Consider the following 16,497-nt stretch of genomic DNA (forward strand, 5'->3'; position numbering starts at 1 on the left):
TCCTGGGGAGGCCTCTGGGTGTCCAATATGGAAAGCCTGGCTCAGGATTGGGTTGGAGGGGACAGATATTAAGGGGTTTGGGGCCAGAGGAACTGGAACCTACCCCCCAGGGAAGAGGCAGCTTAAACCCTGGGTCTGGTTTCTAGGGATTCCCATTCAGAACATTCCCCGGATAGAAAAGGGACTGAGACAGCAAGCCCCTGGATCAGCTGTGACAGTCTCCCCTGTCCACCTCCATGTGGGACCTGACCCTGAACTAATGGTAAATGCCCAAGAGAGTCCATGGGAGCACAAGACAGATGTCATCCTGGTATATATCCCTGCAGATGCTGGGGCCCTGAGTTGGCCTGGCCAGTGTTTAGGTTTAGGTTTTGGCTTTGGGGTATTAATGAGGTGGGTGTGCTAAGCGGGGGGGGGGGGGGGGGGGGAGTGAGGGGGGAGGGGGAGGGAAGGTGCATGGAAAGGCTTCAGGGGCTGCCCTGCCCCCAGCTCAGTCTGGCTGGGGCTCCCAGGGTTGTAAGGCTGCGGCCAGGGACTGAGGCCTTCCGGCTGGCCGCTCATTAAAAGAGGATTAGGCTGGGAGCCAGGGGGCCAGCCCAGCCCCCAGGCCTTCCTCTGGGGCCCCTCACAGCTTTGGGGGGGTCATAAGGGGCTGGGGGCCACCCCTCCCTAGAGCCCCCTGGGGCATCCAGTAGGGACTGTCTAGGCCCTGCCACTCCTTCTGCCGCCAGTGCTGACATCTCGTCCACCTCAGTTTCGTTCCTTGGAAAGGCAGGAGGATAAAGCACTGACAGAGACCCTGGCCAGCACCCCCACCTCTCACCCCCAACCTCATTTTTCTTTAGCTCAGGGATTAGGGCTGCTCTGGCCCACATGAGGTCAGAGGTCAGGGCTGGGCTTCAGGAACCCTCTATCACCCCCAGTACTCAAGCACAGCCAGGGGAGGTGACACTGTCAGTCAGGACCTGCTGCTTTGTGAGGCTGTAACCAAGGGGGCGGGGTACCACCTCCACTCCAGGACCCCCTTTTTACAGCAGCCCCTGCCTCACTGACAACAGAGCCCGTGTCCTAGAGACGGGCAGCAGGGGTCGGCAGCAGGGGTCAGGGCCGCCCACTTGGGGTCTTCGGGTGAGGGCTGCAGACACACCTCCTTAGTGCTGTCCACACCCACCACATCCTTTAAAGTGAGGCATCGGCTGCTTCCAGCAGGGAGGAAACAGAGACCCCCAAGGCTAAACCCCTATGGACTAAGAATGTTCCTGCCTCTGGACGTTTGCCAGGCCATTCTGGGCCAGGACCTTGAGTGTCTAATGGCCATGGGGAAGTTCTAGAGGCTGGGAACGACTGCGGAAATGAGGTGTCTGATGCCAGAAAAGGCTCTTCCTTCCCAATGACGGGAAAAGCCTTCCCGGATGTCGCCCCACCCGACCTGTGCCCAGCCTGGGTGAGGGTATGGGGGTGGGGTGCCCTTCCCAGGAGGCATTATCTGGGCACACCATACTCTCTCCCCAAGGTCAAAGCTTATCCAGACTTGAGTTCTGACATCCACAGAACCTTTGATTGTGCCCCAGCCCTCCCTCAGTAGTGCCATGGAGATGGGGGAGAGGTGACACTCCTGCTATCAGAGCTGGGCCTGGGATAAGTGGAGCAGAGGAGAGGACAGGCCTGAGGACATGGCAAGGCCAGGTCAACACCGACCCCCACAACAGATGCCCCCTTGGACCCCCAGTTCCCCTTGGCCCAAGTCTCTGCTCCTTAGTGGGGCTGGGGGCCAGGAGGATCTAGCCCTGCTGATGCTACAGGTGTCAGAGCAGGAAACCCAGGACTACTGGCCCACTTCCTGCTCTGTCCCAGGCTTCTTGGAAGAATGAAGGCCTCCAGCTCCTTTGCCCTATGGCAGGTTAGAGAAGGGGGACAGGATACTAGTTTCACTTCTCACCCTATGTCTTGAGGTGAGCACCACTCTCCTCTGGGCCTCAGTCTTCCCGTCTGGAGTTGGGGTACAGGGCTGTCATGGGGACTTTTGTTTTAATTCTTTCCTACAATCTGACATGAGTGAGATGAGCACTGCAGCCATGGACTGCTATGTCCACAGCCCTATACCCAGTTTACTCCAGGGACCTGGAAAAGTCATCCTTCTCCACCTCAGTTTTCCTTTCTGTAAGCTGGGTTTAGATGGATGATTCAGGGTTTAACTCTGCTCCTGAGTTGGGGGTGGGGTGGAGACAGGCTAGAGTTAGGGGAAGGCTGGGGCTGAGTCAACAGGAAGCCCCTTCCTGCCCCATGGCCTTCTCTGCTCCTCACCCAGCACTAGGAAATGGTATAGCCGGGATGTCCTCCAAGAGATGGTGACATCTGGGAGCCAGCTTGCATGGGGAAAGAACTTGGGACCACATCCCATTCTCCTGTCCCCAGCAAGGCAGAGACACCCCATGAAAGATGGTGGGGGGGAAGTCCCAAGAAATACTCTGCTGTCAGCATTTCCCAGAGTTCGAAGCAAGACCCTCACCTTCAGGGATCACCTTGAGTGTCAGTATTAGGAGGGCTCAAGAGATGGTCTAGATAGGAAAATGAGGACAGAGTGCCTTGACTGGGGTTATGAAGCCCACGCCAAAGTCAAAGATTCCTGACCTTTGGTCCCACCCCTTTCCCACCCCACATGGCCTCATGGGGGCTCCCCCTCAAAGTTTCCACAGTGACCAAAACATCATGTCCTGTGACAACAGAGCCATTGACGCCATATCCCATGGCCACTGGGAGGGGTCCCTGGGGTCCTGAGTCACATGCCCTGTTGACGGAGGGAGAGTTACCTTCAGACCTTGCCCTCCCAGTGGGTAGTGCTCACCACCAGGACTGGCTTTGCCTGGGCCTGCATCTCCTTTAGCCCCAAGGACCATGGGCCTGGGTGGGAATCCTATCCCTATGCGCTTGGTCCTGTCACTTCTCTTCTCTGTGCCTTGCTGTGCTCATCTGTAAATCAGATGTTGTCAGCTCAGGGTTTTGCACATAATAGGTGCTTGATGAGTAAATGGGAGGCTCCCTCCAGCCCCACCTCCACCCAGGGGTTAGGGAGCAGGGACTGCAGGTTTAGGAGGAAGGATGTCAGATCATAGGGAGTCTCCTGCTCCCCATGTAGGTCTGCTGAATGAATGGTCTCTCCCCTGCCTTTTTCACAGAAGGGGATGGAGCCTGGAGTGCTGGGGCTCTGAGTTGTGGAGGGTTACTTGGACTTGGGGCTTGGGTACTGGATCACAGAAGGGGGTTCCAAATTACAGAGACCCAAGACTGGGCAGGGATGGAGGGTAGATGTCCCTGGGGCTAGGTATTTGGAGCTTACTCTACCCTAGGTAGGGAAAAGTAGGTACACACTTGAACCCCTGCCTCCCTCTCCTCCATTGCCCCCCAAATGCCCCCTAACCCAGTAGAACGGGTAAGGGTACAACAAAGACCGTGCCCCCAGCCAGGGTATAAATAACCCCTGGCGGGCTGTCCCAGCCTGGGGGGGCTCCGCTGGCAGCCCCACTTCCTCTCTGGCTGCTTCCTGGCCCTGGGGGTGGGGGAATGTTTACTTTCCTGTTGTCACTATGGCTGGGTGGCCAGGCAGGGGACTCCAAGTGGCCCAACAACAGGTGCAGGACAGGTGCCCAGGCTGCCCTGCCTAAGACTTCAGAGGCACCGCCGGACAGGCGGGTGAAGCCGTAGCCAGGCAGGGATCGGCCCTTTGATCCCTTGGCGTCCCTGCGTCCCAGCGGTTGGCCAAGGTCATCACCTGTATTCTCTCATTGCCACATAGGGCCGGGCAGGGCAAGGCCTTTGCTTGCCCCCCACCCCAGCCCCTCAGATGTAATTCTGGGTCTGCTGTGGGAGTCCCCTGGCTCCCAGCCCACTTCCCACGCCCATCTCAGCACATCCTGGAGCTCCCGTCCGAAGCTGCTCTCAGGCACAGCCCCTCCAGCTCCACTTCAGGGTCCTAGCACACAGCAGGGGTCATGGTCAGCCAGGCCAGTCAGAGACAGCTGCCTGAGTCAAGGTCGACTTTGACTGATGGGATGAGGCCACCTGCTGGTCCCATCTTCGGATGGCATCTAGGGCCTCGGATCTCAGCTTTTCTCCCTTTCCAGAACTCCCCCTTGATTGCCTCACCTAGGAAATGGGTTACCAGCTGTGATGTGGGAAGATAGTATATGTATGAACGCCTTCATGAGTGCCTCATCTGGTGCAGGACATGTGTGTGCACACGTGCGTGTGTGGGCCACGTGCACACATGCATGTGCTCTTCTGTGTGCCGCCATCTCAAGCCTCCTGTGCTGGTGAATATTCGTCACCTTCACTATAATCTTTCCTCTCCTGCTGAGCTAAAAATAGCTGGGAGTGGGTGGAGGAGGGGCTTGACAAGAAGACCCCTTGGCTCTCCCCATCCCAGAGGAAGGTTCCCAAGTTTTCTAGAGTCCTGTGTTTGTCATTGGCCTGTCACTGGCCAAGTTTCTTCCTGTCCTTCATCCCTAGAAATGAGGACTTTCCCCCAGCAGTCTGGGGATGGGAGGGCCAGGGCTGCCAGACTCATGCAGAAGAGAAATGAAGGACTCAATGGGACCCTGCCCCCAGGCTTGGGACACTAGTGCTAGGGGGAGGGCTTCTTTCCCAGGAAAGACTATTCCTGGCTGGTTCAAAGTGGCCTGAAAATTCCACCTGCAGCAGCCCAGTGGGATCTGGGGGAAATCCAAGTTCTGTTGGACAGTATAGCTCCAGCAGGGCTTTTCAGTGTCCTGGCTAACCAGCTTCAGACAAGGTGGGGACCATGGTGTGTGTCAGCTTGGCCTTCTGTCTGGTGGGCAGCTGGGGTGAGGACAGGGCATCCCAATCTGTGCTAGCGTCTGCAGGCTGTCCTGGATGCACCTGCCCCCCACCCCCAACGCCCTAACCCTAACCCTAACCCTTTTAGGCCCCTGTGGAAAGCAGGCCCCACCCTGAGTGTGGGAGCATTAACCCCCAGCTGAGCAAAGACTCTTTGATGCTATCACGTGCCCTGGTCCACGCCCACTGGCTTTCATTGGGACCCAGAGACTGGCTGGGGCTGCCCATGAGTCAGGGCTTTAGCTCTGGGTGTGGCTCTTTCGCTGGCCTGCCCACCTGTCCCACTTTCTCCTCTCAGCATCTCAGGGACTAGAGAGGGAGCTCCATAAGCTCTAGAGGGGAAGCTAGGGGTTTAAGACGATTGTGTGGTAGGGGTCCCCCCCCCCATCAAAGGGGACATGTCTGGCTGGTCCCCAAGGATCCTAACTGCTGCCCTGACCTCCACCCACAGAACTTAAGGCCACAGGCACTGCCCACTTCTTCAACTTCCTGCTCAACACAACCGACTACCGAATCCTGCTCAAAGACGAGGACCATGACCGCATGTACGTGGGCAGCAAAGACTATGTGCTGTCCCTGGACCTCCATGACATCAACCGCGAGCCCCTCATTGTAAGGGCCAGCCCCGGTGCCAGGTTGGGGGGATGAAGAACATGGGGCCCCAGGGCTGCACCCTCTGATCCCTGTCTCTGGCAGATCCACTGGGCGGCTTCCCCACAGCGCATTGAGGAGTGCGTGCTCTCAGGCAAGGATGGCAATGTGAGTGCAGAGAGGTCTACAGGTGGCATGGGGGGGGCGTGGGGGCAGGTGACCTCAGGGAGGTAGTGGGGCCAGGAAGGCAACTGGGCACCTCCTTGGCTTTCCCTCTGGCCCCAGGGTGAGTGCGGGAACTTCGTCAGGCTCATCCAGCCCTGGAACCGAACACACCTGTATGTGTGTGGGACTGGCGCCTACAACCCCATGTGCACCTATGTAAACCGTGGCCGCCGTGCCCAGGTAAGCCGTGCCCACCCTGGCCCTGTGCTGCCCCATTAGTGGCCACGTGCCAGGGTTCTGATGGGAGGATGAGCTTGAACCCCAGCCCTACTACTTTCCAGCCCTGTGACCTTGGGTGAGTGACTTCTTTCACTTCTCAGAGCCTCGGTTTCCTCACCTGAAGATGGGGCTAATAGCTGCCTTTCTCACAGGTTGGTGTGAGGAGGAGGCAGTGAGCTAACGCTCCCAAGGCTCTTAGCACTGTGCCTGGCATATAGTAAGCGCTCGCTCCATACGTGCAACAGTTCTCCTGGCTGTGCCTGTGGACCGTGCCCCTGCAGCCAAGCCAGAGGGCCTGGCAGGGCCTCGGCATCAGGAGGCTGGACACCTGGGTCAGCTTCTCCCACACGGCCTGGGGGAGAGCTGCCCCTTCCCCAGCTCTGCCCCACCCTGCCCGCTTCTGCCTTTTTCCATTTCCATGTGGGCATGTATGTAAGCTGGTGTGACCTTGTAGGACAATTGTGAGAGTGATTGGACTTAGGGACACGTGTGTGCAGGTGCTCGACAAGCTGTGTGTATGTGTGCATGCACAGGCACATATGTGTACTCTGGGGGTCCGGGTGCTCGCGTGTGTTCCTGGCACGTGTGGTGTGAGAGGCTGGCAGCCCGGGCCCGCTCCCCCAGCCCCTGCCACCCCTGGCTCTAACCCCTGTTCCTCATCTTCTCAGGCCACGCCCTGGACCCAGATGCAGGTGGTCAAAGGCCGAGGCAGCAGAGCCACGGATGGTGCCCTCCGCCCGACGCCCACAGCCCCACGCCAGGTGGGACTCATCCCTCCAGGCCCTTGCCGGGCAGCACTGCCTCTGAACTGAACTCACCCTGGGCCTGGCCTTCCAGCCAGGAACCTGCACCCCAGGCCAGTCTCCCCAGGGTCTTCCCTGTACTCTGGGAACCCCATCCCACTCCTTCCCTGGCAGTGCCCTCAGGCTCTGAAGGCATTCCCAGCTGGATTCATGTCAGCCTCAGTGAGCCCCTACAGGCAAGAGATCATGAAGGACCAGGTAGGGAAGACAGCCTGAGGACAGCAGTGCCTCAGCCCTCAACATATGTGTGTAGACGTGCATGAGCATCTGCCAACATACGCTTGGGCACGTGTTGTGCATTCTCAAACTCACACCTTAGGTAGCATCCAGAGTCAGAACGTGCCACATGTATGCAGTCTGCCATATTACTCTCAGGTGTCCATGCCCCATGCCTCCGTGGGTCGTGGGTTGACACAGGTGTCCCACATACTCCCATGCTTGGGACTCTGCTCCCTTGGGGTGGAAGGGACAGAACTGTCTGTCCACTAGTCACAACTCAGGACTGGGCTGGGGGGCCTGGGGCTGGGCAGGGGCGGGCAGGGGGGCAGGGGCTGCCAGTGAATGATAGAGCAAGTGGTCACTTGAGCAGGTGTGTCTGTGACGGGGAGTGCTGAAAAGTGGGGCCGTTCAGACTGCACGTGTGCCCAGGGTGTGAGCGGTGGGTTCCGTGTGCTGACAGTGATGCGTGCCAAGCTGTGTGTGCAGCCCCATGCGTGCAGAAAGTCATGTGTGCAGAGTGTAACTGGAAGTGGGCCTGTGTACACCTTCCCATCACCATCCCTGCCACCTGCTGCCACCTCCTTCCTGCCTCTGTGCCTCTCTCTTTTCCCTCCCTTCGTCCCACGAGCTCATCCTGGTCCCAGTGCCTTCAACAACCTTTCTCCTAGCATCTTCAGGGCTGGGCTGGGAGGCATGGGGGGCTTTGTGAATCCCATGTGGTCTGGGCTGGACCCCTCAACTCCTTGCCCACTGTGGAGACATGGGGAAGTGGGGGCTCTGTTGAGGGGCAGAGGAAAGGCTATGGCCTATTATTCTGTCCTGAGGACCACAGATAGGACATAAAGCCTGGGGACACGGTACCCTCAAAGCCTTCTGGCCTGGTGAGACCTGGCAACAAAGGTCAGGACCAAAGGCCTTTGGTCAGTACCTCCTGCCCTGGTCAGGCGGTCAGCCTCATCTTGGCCAAGGACAGGCAGCCACAGCTCAGGTCAAGCCCAAGGGGGCCCTGACCAGAGTCATCCTGAACCAGTTGGCATGGAGGGGCTTCAGCCCCTGATTCCCAGGTCTTATCTGAGACCAGGAAGTAGCTCCCTTGGAACGTGCAGCGTGGCCCTGCCCTGGGAGATCTGGCTGGACAGTTAAAACACAAGGATATCTGGGGAGTGAAGGGGTGGCTTCAGGGTGTCCCTCGGGGCCTGCTCTCACCCTGGGAGCCTGATGACCCTTGCCCTCCCCAGCTGTGGGACCAGCTTGGACGATGCTGAGCTCCCCTCTGCCCTGCAGGATTACATCTTCTACCTGGAGCCCGAGAGACTCGAGTCAGGGAAGGGCAAGTGTCCGTACGACCCCAAGCTGGACACGGCCTCAGCCCTCATCAGTGAGTGCCTCCACCCCACCCTGGTTCTACAGCCTAAGTGCGTGGCCTCTGCCTCTGGAATGGGGGTCATGGCACCAACACTTACCTCAGGGCAGAGACCATGACCATGCCATCCCTGAACCCTCCCATGGGGCCCCACCTGTCAGGGGGAGGGTTATAGACCAGACCCCAGTGTGAGCTGAGGGGTAGAGACTAGTGGTGTGAGCCTCTCTCCAGAGTGGGTACCCCCAGAAGGGGGTACAAGGGGGGCCAGATACTACCCTAAAATAGTGTCCATGCAAAGGCCAGACCCCTCCCAGCCACAGGCCACCTAAGAGAGAAGAGAAGCTCGGTCTGTACTGGGAGAGGTATGAGGGGAGTGGTTCCCTATACATTCTTGGTTTGTCTGGGAGGCTGGGAGAGCCCCACAAGGAAGCACGGGTGGAGAGTCGTGGCCCTCTGACCAGCGGGGGGGGGGGGGGGGGGGGATGGCGGTTTGTGTCAGGTCTGGCCCAGGAGAGTTGGGAGAGTGTTCTCTGAGGAGGGGTCCTGCCTGGGATCTCATGAGTAGCTGCTGCCCCTACCGCCAGGTTGGGTGAGCCCACCAGGCCCCTGGTCCCTGTACTCTGCCTGTTTTCTGGCTGCCCGACCCAGTCTGCCTCTCAGAGCAACTGCTGAGCACTGTGCCACCTCCAAGCTTGGGAAGGGTCTTGGGGTGGGGGTGGGAGACATTATCCTCCCCGTCTTGGTGAGTGAAAAGGTCAGCCTGATGGCAGAGCCCTGACCAGGGAGTCTGATGGGGGAAGGCAGGGCCTGCCCTGGGCAAGTCTAGAGCCAGCATGGTTACTAAATCTGCAAATTTTCAGGTATTTTGTGAGCCAGCTCTTATTAAACACAGTTATTACTAAAAATTAAATTATATAATTTACAAATAAATTACCTTGAAACAAAGGTAAAAATACTCAAAACTCATTACTTCCAAATTATTTTACTACATTTTATCATTATCTTTGTTCTTGAGGTTATTTGCATCTGTTGTATTTGTGGGGTAGAAATACTATATTATAGTGTTGGCAGCTCTCCCCGGCTCCACTGTCAGTGACCCCAAGTTAGTAGCTTGAAATCAGCCATGGTGGGAGTATTTACACTACAGAAATTGGCTCTCACTACTAATCAGAGCTAATTGCTGCTAATCCCAACCCTCGCAGAGCCAGGTTGTTTTTTTTTTTTTTTAATGTTTATTTATTTTGGAGGCGCTTGGGTGGCTCAGCTGGTTAAGCGTCCAACTTTGGCTCAAGTCATGATCTCATGGTTCTTGAGTTCAAGACCCACGTTGGGCTCCGTGCTATCAGTGCAGAACCTGCTTTGGATCCTCTGTCTCCCTTTCTCTGCCACTTCCCAGCTCGTACTCTCTCTCTCTCTCTCTCTCTCAAAAATAAATAAACATTTTTTAAATAAATAAATAAATGTATGTATGTTTATTTATTTATTTTTTTTTGAGAGAGAGGGGGACAGTGGACCTGAAGCCAGCTCTGCGCTGACAGCAGTGAGCCTGAAGCGGGGCTCGAACTCACAGTGAGATCATTACCTGAGCCGAAGTTGGATGCTTAATTGCTCAGCCACTCAATTGACTGAGCCACCCAGGCAATCCTCAGAGCCAGTTGTTAAACATTTACCAGGACCCCGCTGATGAGACAGTCATGCCCAGGGGAGCCTGAGGGGAAGATCGGACCCTGCTCTGAAGGTCATTTGCGCTGTACCCTGGTCCTAACAAAGGGATCCCCTAACTGACCCACCTGCCCGCCCACAGATGAGGAGCTCTATGCTGGTGTGTACATCGACTTCATGGGCACCGATGCAGCCATCTTCCGCACGCTGGGAAAGCAGACGGCCATGCGCACAGACCAGTACAACTCTCGGTGGCTGAATGGTGAGGGCAGCTTACAAGACCCTGGGTGGGCAGCACATCTAGGATGGGGCAAGATCTTCAAGAGGCACTCATGGGGGGTCTGGCCCTGTGACTGCCTGGGATGGGGAAGAGCGGGGGCTGTTCCTGTACTTGTCCTGGGATTCTGTTGGGGAAAGAGGCCTTGTTGGAGGAGCACTTGCCCAGCTGACCACTGCCTACCTACAGACCCTTCATTCATCCATGCTGAGCTCATCCCTGACAGCGCCGAGCGCAACGACGACAAGCTCTACTTCTTCTTCCGCGAGCGATCGGCAGAGGCACCACAGAGCCCCGCCGTGTATGCCCGCATTGGGCGCATCTGCCTGGTATGCGCTGGCAGGGCCCCATCTCCCCGCCTCCCAACCCAGTGCCAGCTCCAGCAGCCCTACTCCAGCAGGGGGTAAGAGCTGATCTGACCCTGCTCCCTGTCTGTCCCCAGAATGATGACGGTGGCCATTGCTGCCTGGTCAATAAGTGGAGCACGTTCCTGAAGGCACGACTGGTGTGCTCTGTGCCCGGCGAGGATGGCATTGAGACTCACTTCGATGAGCTCCGTGAGTAACCAGCAGGCAGGCTGGGTCCTGTGGCTGCTGTGGGAGGGGTGGGGGCTGGATGGGTGGTCAGGGCACCTTTGATGGGCCCCCTGGGCAGGAGTGGGCAAGGCCCTGGGACTCCTGGCTAACGCACCCTCCCAGTGTCTTCTCCCTCTGCCCGCAGAGGATGTGTTTGTCCAGCAGACACAGGATGTGAGGAACCCGGTCATTTATGCTGTCTTTACCTCCTCGGGGTGAGGCTGGGGCCGGGGCTGGCTGTGGCAGGGTGTGGCTGGACTGGGGGATTATATGACTTGTGGAGGACCCCTGCCTGGTGGCAGGCTGTGGGGTGGGGGCAGGCTGGGAAGGGGCCCTGGGCCGAGGGTCTGCCCTGCCCACAGCAGCCGCCTGCCCTGCCCGCAGCTCCGTGTTCCGAGGCTCTGCTGTGTGTGTCTACTCCATGGCTGATATCCGCATGGTCTTCAACGGGCCCTTTGCCCACAAAGAGGGCCCCAACTACCAGTGGATGCCATTCTCAGGGAAGATGCCCTACCCACGGCCTGGCACGGTGAGGACCCCAGTCATTCCACCTTTCCCTTTTCTATGAGGCCTGCTTTGGGTTAGCCCCTTTGTAGACATGGGCCCCACTATCATGGAGCTCCTGGCCAGGTGGGGGAGGCAGAGCATACAAACAAATCAATCTACCATGTATCCATTCAAATAAAGCTGACATTTAAAACAAAACAAAACAGGCGCCTGGCTGGCTCAGTTAGTAGAGCATGTGACTCTTAATTTTGAGGTCATGAGTTTGAGCCTCATGTTGGGCATAGAGCTTACTTAAAAAAATAAATAAAATGAAACGAAATACCACTTACACAGTGTCAGGCTGTGAAGAACCCAGCCAGGACCCTGAAACAAAGATGACAGCCGGGTGTGGCAGGCTGCTTGGAGGGGGTGCTGTTTGGGAGCCAAGACAAAGCTGGAGGGCAGGCTGGAGTTGGCGTAGGTGGCTAATTGTAGCCAGGGAGATGAGGGTGGGCAAGGTCCAGCCTGCAGGGCCTCTGAGGCGGTGGGAGGTGACTCACTTAATCTTGGTGTGATGTGGGCCTCTGCAGGAGTCTAAGCAGGAGAACCGCATGATCTGTTGTGGCTCTGTGGGGGCAGGGCTGGGATGGGGGAGCTGGTCTGAGCAGAGGCCAGGGAAGGCTTCCCCCAATGGTGAACTTGGAGGCCAGAAGGATGGGCTGGAGTTGAGCAGGGGTGCAGGGCAGGCCGAGGGAAAAGTACCAACGAAGGGCAGAGCATGCATAGGGTGTTAAAGGAACTGGGAGCTGTAGTCCCTTGAGGAGGGGTGGGTTGGGGTGAGGGGCAGACTGGAGGAAGGAGACAACAGGGTGGGGAGTGAGGACGTGGAAAAGGAGCGGTCAGCTCTGCCTAATGCCACAAGGTCCTGGTGCATGAGGCCAGGGAGGTGGCTGTGGAATTTGGTTGTGTGGGACCTTGGGACCTCTGCTAGAGCAGGATCTGCAGAGGGGCTGGGTGAGGGGGAAAATCCTGGATGGGAGCTCTGAGGAGCAGAGCAGATGGATGTGATGGGGACAGACAAAGAAGAGGCCTCTCCTGAAGTTAAGGGCTCCAGCAAGCCCCACCCAGGCCTGACGCTCATCACCTGCCTGCAGTGCCCTGGCGGAACCTTCACACCATCCATGAAGTCCACCAAGGACTACCCTGATGAAGTGATCAACTTCATGCGCAGCCACCCGCTCATGTACCAGGCTGTGTACCCTCTGCAGCGGCGGCCCCTGGTCGTCCGCACAGGCGCTCCCTATCGGCTCACCACTGTCGCCGTGGACCAGGTGGATGCAGCCGATGGGCGCTATGAGGTGCTTTTCCTGGGCACAGGTACCCACTGCTGCTCCCGGTCCCTCCCACGCTGGGCCCGGTGGGTGGAGGGTGCTGATCTATGGGGCTGGGACCTACCCTGCTAGGGGTTGCCACAAGCTTGCCAAGGTCAACTCTGCTACCTTCATCCTTTGGAGCCTAGATAACTGAGAAAAGAAACCCCATCACCATCCCCAACCCCCCAGGGGCTGGGAGAGCAGGGAAACTGGGCATCTGGGGACCCGTGAATGGTCAGGAAAGAGGGGACAGGTGGCAGACACCTCTAGGATATGTGGGTCCAGATACTGACATACATGCTCTCGTGTGCACATGCGCAGGTGTGCCCATCACAGTTCCAGTCCCTCAACACAGAAATGCCTCCAGCATCCTATGCTCAGCAGTGCCCAAACTGAGGGTCTGGGGTGGGAGGGGCAGACCCTGGCCGTGACCCCCTCCCCCATTATCTTGGGCCCCTGACATCCAGGGGAACTTCTTCAACCTTGGCACAGAGCTCCTGCTCCACTGCCCTTGGGGGGTTGGGGCCCTGGTGGGGGAAGGGGCTGAGGCTGGTACCCCTTCCCCAGTGTCCTCAGCCCCACTGAGGCCCTGCCCGGCCCGTTCCAGACCGCGGGACAGTGCAGAAGGTCATCGTGTTGCCCAAGGATGACCAGGAGATGGAGGAGCTAATGCTGGAGGAGGTGGAGGTCTTCAAGGTGGGTATGACACCCAGAACTGTTCGTCTCACCCTGGCCCTCCTTGGTATCAGCTTCTGACTTCAGACTTCAGACCTCTAGGTCAGGACAAGGAGGGCATCCCCAGGGCCCCAAACTAATCCCTATCTTTTTTCAGGACCCAGCACCTGTTAAGACCATGACCATCTCTTCCAAGAGGGTGAGTTTTGGTGAGGTGGGCTGGGGGTAGGGACAGAGCCTGTTCTCCCTTGGGGTCCTGCCCTTGGCATAGGGATGGGGAAACTGAGGCATGGAACGTGATGGGGGCTGGCTGTGGGAAGGCAACTGACAAGCCCCTACCCCTGCTCTCAGCAACAACTGTACGTGGCCTCAGCTGTGGGTGTCACACACCTGAGCCTGCACCGCTGCCAGGCATATGGGGCTGCCTGTGCCGACTGCTGCCTCGCCCGGGACCCCTACTGTGCCTGGGATGGCCAGGCCTGTTCCCGCTACACAGCGTCTTCCAAGAGGTGTGGACCCCCAGGCCCTTGGAATTTTAGCCACCGGACCCAGGGCCCTGTCCTGGGGGTTTGGTGGTGGATATATTACCCTAGGGGAGTTTATGGATGGGATTCCTGCCTGGAGTCTTGGGGGTACAGGGGCCTGGGTGGGGGGTGGCAAACTTGCTTGAGAATACTTGCTGAGGCGCTATCCTCATCTAGGCGGAGCCGCCGGCAGGATGTCCGGCATGGGAACCCCATCAGGCAGTGTCGCGGGTTCAACTCCAACGGTGAGTGTGCTGTGACTCCCCACTGGGCACTCCTCACAGTGTGGAACCCTGTGAGGCCCATGGAGCTGCTCCCAGGGAAGGATTCTCACGTGGTCCATGGGCATAAGGGGGCTTGGGATTTTAGAGATGGGATGTCCCTAGCCACTCCCTCAAGAAGTGGGTGCCCGATAGTGCAGCCCTGCCTTTATACAGGGTGGATGTCCCTGTATATGCCCCTTGGCACCTGCCTCTGGCCACCCTACAGTCTGCCCAGAGGCAATGCTGCTTTCATGCAGTGCCCCCTTGTTCCACAGCCAACAAGAATACCGTGGAGTCCGTGCAGTACGGTGTGGCTGGGAGTGCAGCCTTCCTCGAATGCCAGCCTCGCTCGCCCCAGGCCACAGTTAAGTGGCTGTTCCAGCGAGATCCCAGTGATCGGCGCCGTGAGGTGATTTCTTGTACCCCACAGCCCCCACCGCGGATGTGGGAGTCCCCTGTGCAGTAGAAATTCCCTGTGGGTGAAATGTGATATAGGAGCTGACCCAGAGCAGCCCCCATTCTAAGAAAGCCCTTCCAAGTTCCCTTCCCTATGTGGGAATCATTCAGGTGAATCTAGTTATATGGAAACTCTGGGATTTCCGCATTATATGGAAACCGCTTAATGCCTATTTACATGAAAATTCCATGTGTGTGCTCCATTGGAGGTATACCTCATTATATGGAAATGTCATGTGGTTGAACTCTAGTATATGGGAGTTCTGTGGGGTAGCCCTCATTTTATGGCAATGCCTTCCATGCATCTCTCCTTACGTGGAAATTCTGTATGGATACGCCAGTTCCCATTAAAAAGAAATTCTTTGTGATTGCTCCAAAATTCTCTTGTTGTACAGAAATCCCCTTATGATCCTGAAATGGAAATGTGTGTGGATGCCTATTCAGATGTTATGTGGAAAACTACTGTGGGATTTTCTTGGTATATGGAAATTCCACATGAGAGCCCCTCCATGGAATGGGCACAGAAGGGGTCTGCTCTGGGAGCTGGCTAGGCAGCCGAGTGGTCACACAACCCTGAGCCCCCACTCCCTGCCCCTGCAGATTCGTGCGGAGGACCGCTTCCTGCGCACAGAGCAGGGCTTGCTGCTTCGCGCCCTGCAGCTCAGTGACCGTGGCCTCTACTCCTGCACTGCCACCGAGAACAACTTCAAGCATGTCGTCACACGGGTACAGCTGCACGTCCTGGGTCAGGATGCCGTTCATGCTGCCCTCTTCCCACCGCCAGCTGTGAGCGCCCCACCACTGCCAGGCGCCGGCCCCCCCACACCCCCTTACCAGGAGCTGGCCCAACTGCTGGCCCAGCCGGAAGTGGGCCTCATCCACCAGTACTGCCAGGGCTACTGGCGCCATGTGCCCCCAAGCCCCAGGGAGGCCCCGGGGGCACCCAGGCCTCCTGAACCCCAGGACCAGAAAAAGCCCCGGAACCGCCGTCACCACCCTCCAGAGACATGAGGCCAGCTGTCTGAGCCCTGAAATGGGCCAGCCTTGTCCCTTTTAATATAAAAGATATATATATATATATATATAAAATATCTATATTCTATACACACCCTGCCCCTGCAAAGACAGTATTTATTGGTGGGTTGTATATAGCCTGCCTCAGCGGCAGCACCGTCCAAAACTTAGACCCATGCTGGTCAGAGACGGCAGGAAACAGAGCCCACTTAACCAGGCCCAGCCAGTTGGCAGGGCCAGGCCAGGACCACACAGTCCCCAGACTCAGCTGGGAGTCTACATGCTCAACAGCCATCGCCGGGATCTACAGGACACAAGGAGGGAGCAAGCTCTACCCGGACAGGGAACAGACTGCACACCTTTGCCAGTGTGTGCTATCAGCCTGTGCCACTGGCATAGACGTGGATTCGAGGACTGCTTTGGAGACTGGGAGTGGGGGTGGGGGGCTCAGATGCACTCAGAGAAGGGAAGAAGGGGCCGACACAGGAGGCCGGCCCCTGCCTGGGAGGGGGCACTCAGTCAAGGCCAGCCCCTTCCCGGGTATTTATTCTCTATTTATTGGGGACAGGAGCAGAGGAGCCCTGCCTGGGTGGGGTGCACTTCCAGCCCCTCCTTCCCTCCCTGCCTGACCACTCTACCTCCTCTTCCCTTTTTCTGGGCCACTGTGACTTGGGGGCTGGGAGAATAGCAGAGGGGCAGGTTCAGGTAGGGTCAAGGGGAGAGGGGGCTATGGTAGAGGCCTGGGGCCTTCAGGGGCTCCCCAGGGCTCCCTTCTGCCCACCACTTCAGATGATGGGTGTAAATAGCTCTTGGGGGCTTCGGGGTAGGTGGGTAGGGGCTCCTGGTGGCCCTCGGCTGCCCAGGCCACAGCCGCCCTTGCGTTCCATCTTGCTAATAAACACTGGCTCTGGGACTGGA

At 57.7% G+C, this 16,497-nt stretch overlaps 1 protein-coding gene across 2 annotated transcripts in view; it reads left to right on the forward strand.

Moving 5' to 3' along the window:
• Nucleotides 1-16,497, forward strand: part of SEMA3F (semaphorin 3F) — a 29,236-nt gene extending 12,739 nt beyond the window's left edge. Inside the window, exons 3-19 of one of the 2 annotated variants that reach the window (XM_030306832.1) lie at nt 5,306-5,466; nt 5,551-5,613; nt 5,731-5,850; nt 6,558-6,650; nt 8,196-8,289; nt 10,079-10,198; nt 10,403-10,542; nt 10,656-10,770; nt 10,934-11,003; nt 11,173-11,317; nt 12,429-12,651; nt 13,255-13,343; nt 13,480-13,521; nt 13,674-13,831; nt 14,024-14,091; nt 14,385-14,518; nt 15,166-16,497. In XM_030306832.1, the coding sequence (XP_030162692.1) occupies nt 5,306-5,466; nt 5,551-5,613; nt 5,731-5,850; nt 6,558-6,650; nt 8,196-8,289; nt 10,079-10,198; nt 10,403-10,542; nt 10,656-10,770; nt 10,934-11,003; nt 11,173-11,317; nt 12,429-12,651; nt 13,255-13,343; nt 13,480-13,521; nt 13,674-13,831; nt 14,024-14,091; nt 14,385-14,518; nt 15,166-15,576 (2,246 nt within the window). In that variant the 3' untranslated portion in view covers nt 15,577-16,497. The remainder of the gene's footprint in view (nt 1-5,305; nt 5,467-5,550; nt 5,614-5,730; nt 5,851-6,557; nt 6,651-8,195; nt 8,290-10,078; nt 10,199-10,402; nt 10,543-10,655; nt 10,771-10,933; nt 11,004-11,172; nt 11,318-12,428; nt 12,652-13,254; nt 13,344-13,479; nt 13,522-13,673; nt 13,832-14,023; nt 14,092-14,384; nt 14,519-15,165) is intronic. The other variant, XM_030306834.1, reaches the window with a different exon arrangement.

This window comes from Lynx canadensis, chromosome A2 (assembly GCF_007474595.2).
Source record: "Lynx canadensis isolate LIC74 chromosome A2, mLynCan4.pri.v2, whole genome shotgun sequence".
Classification (NCBI taxonomy): Eukaryota; Metazoa; Chordata; class Mammalia; order Carnivora; family Felidae; genus Lynx; species Lynx canadensis.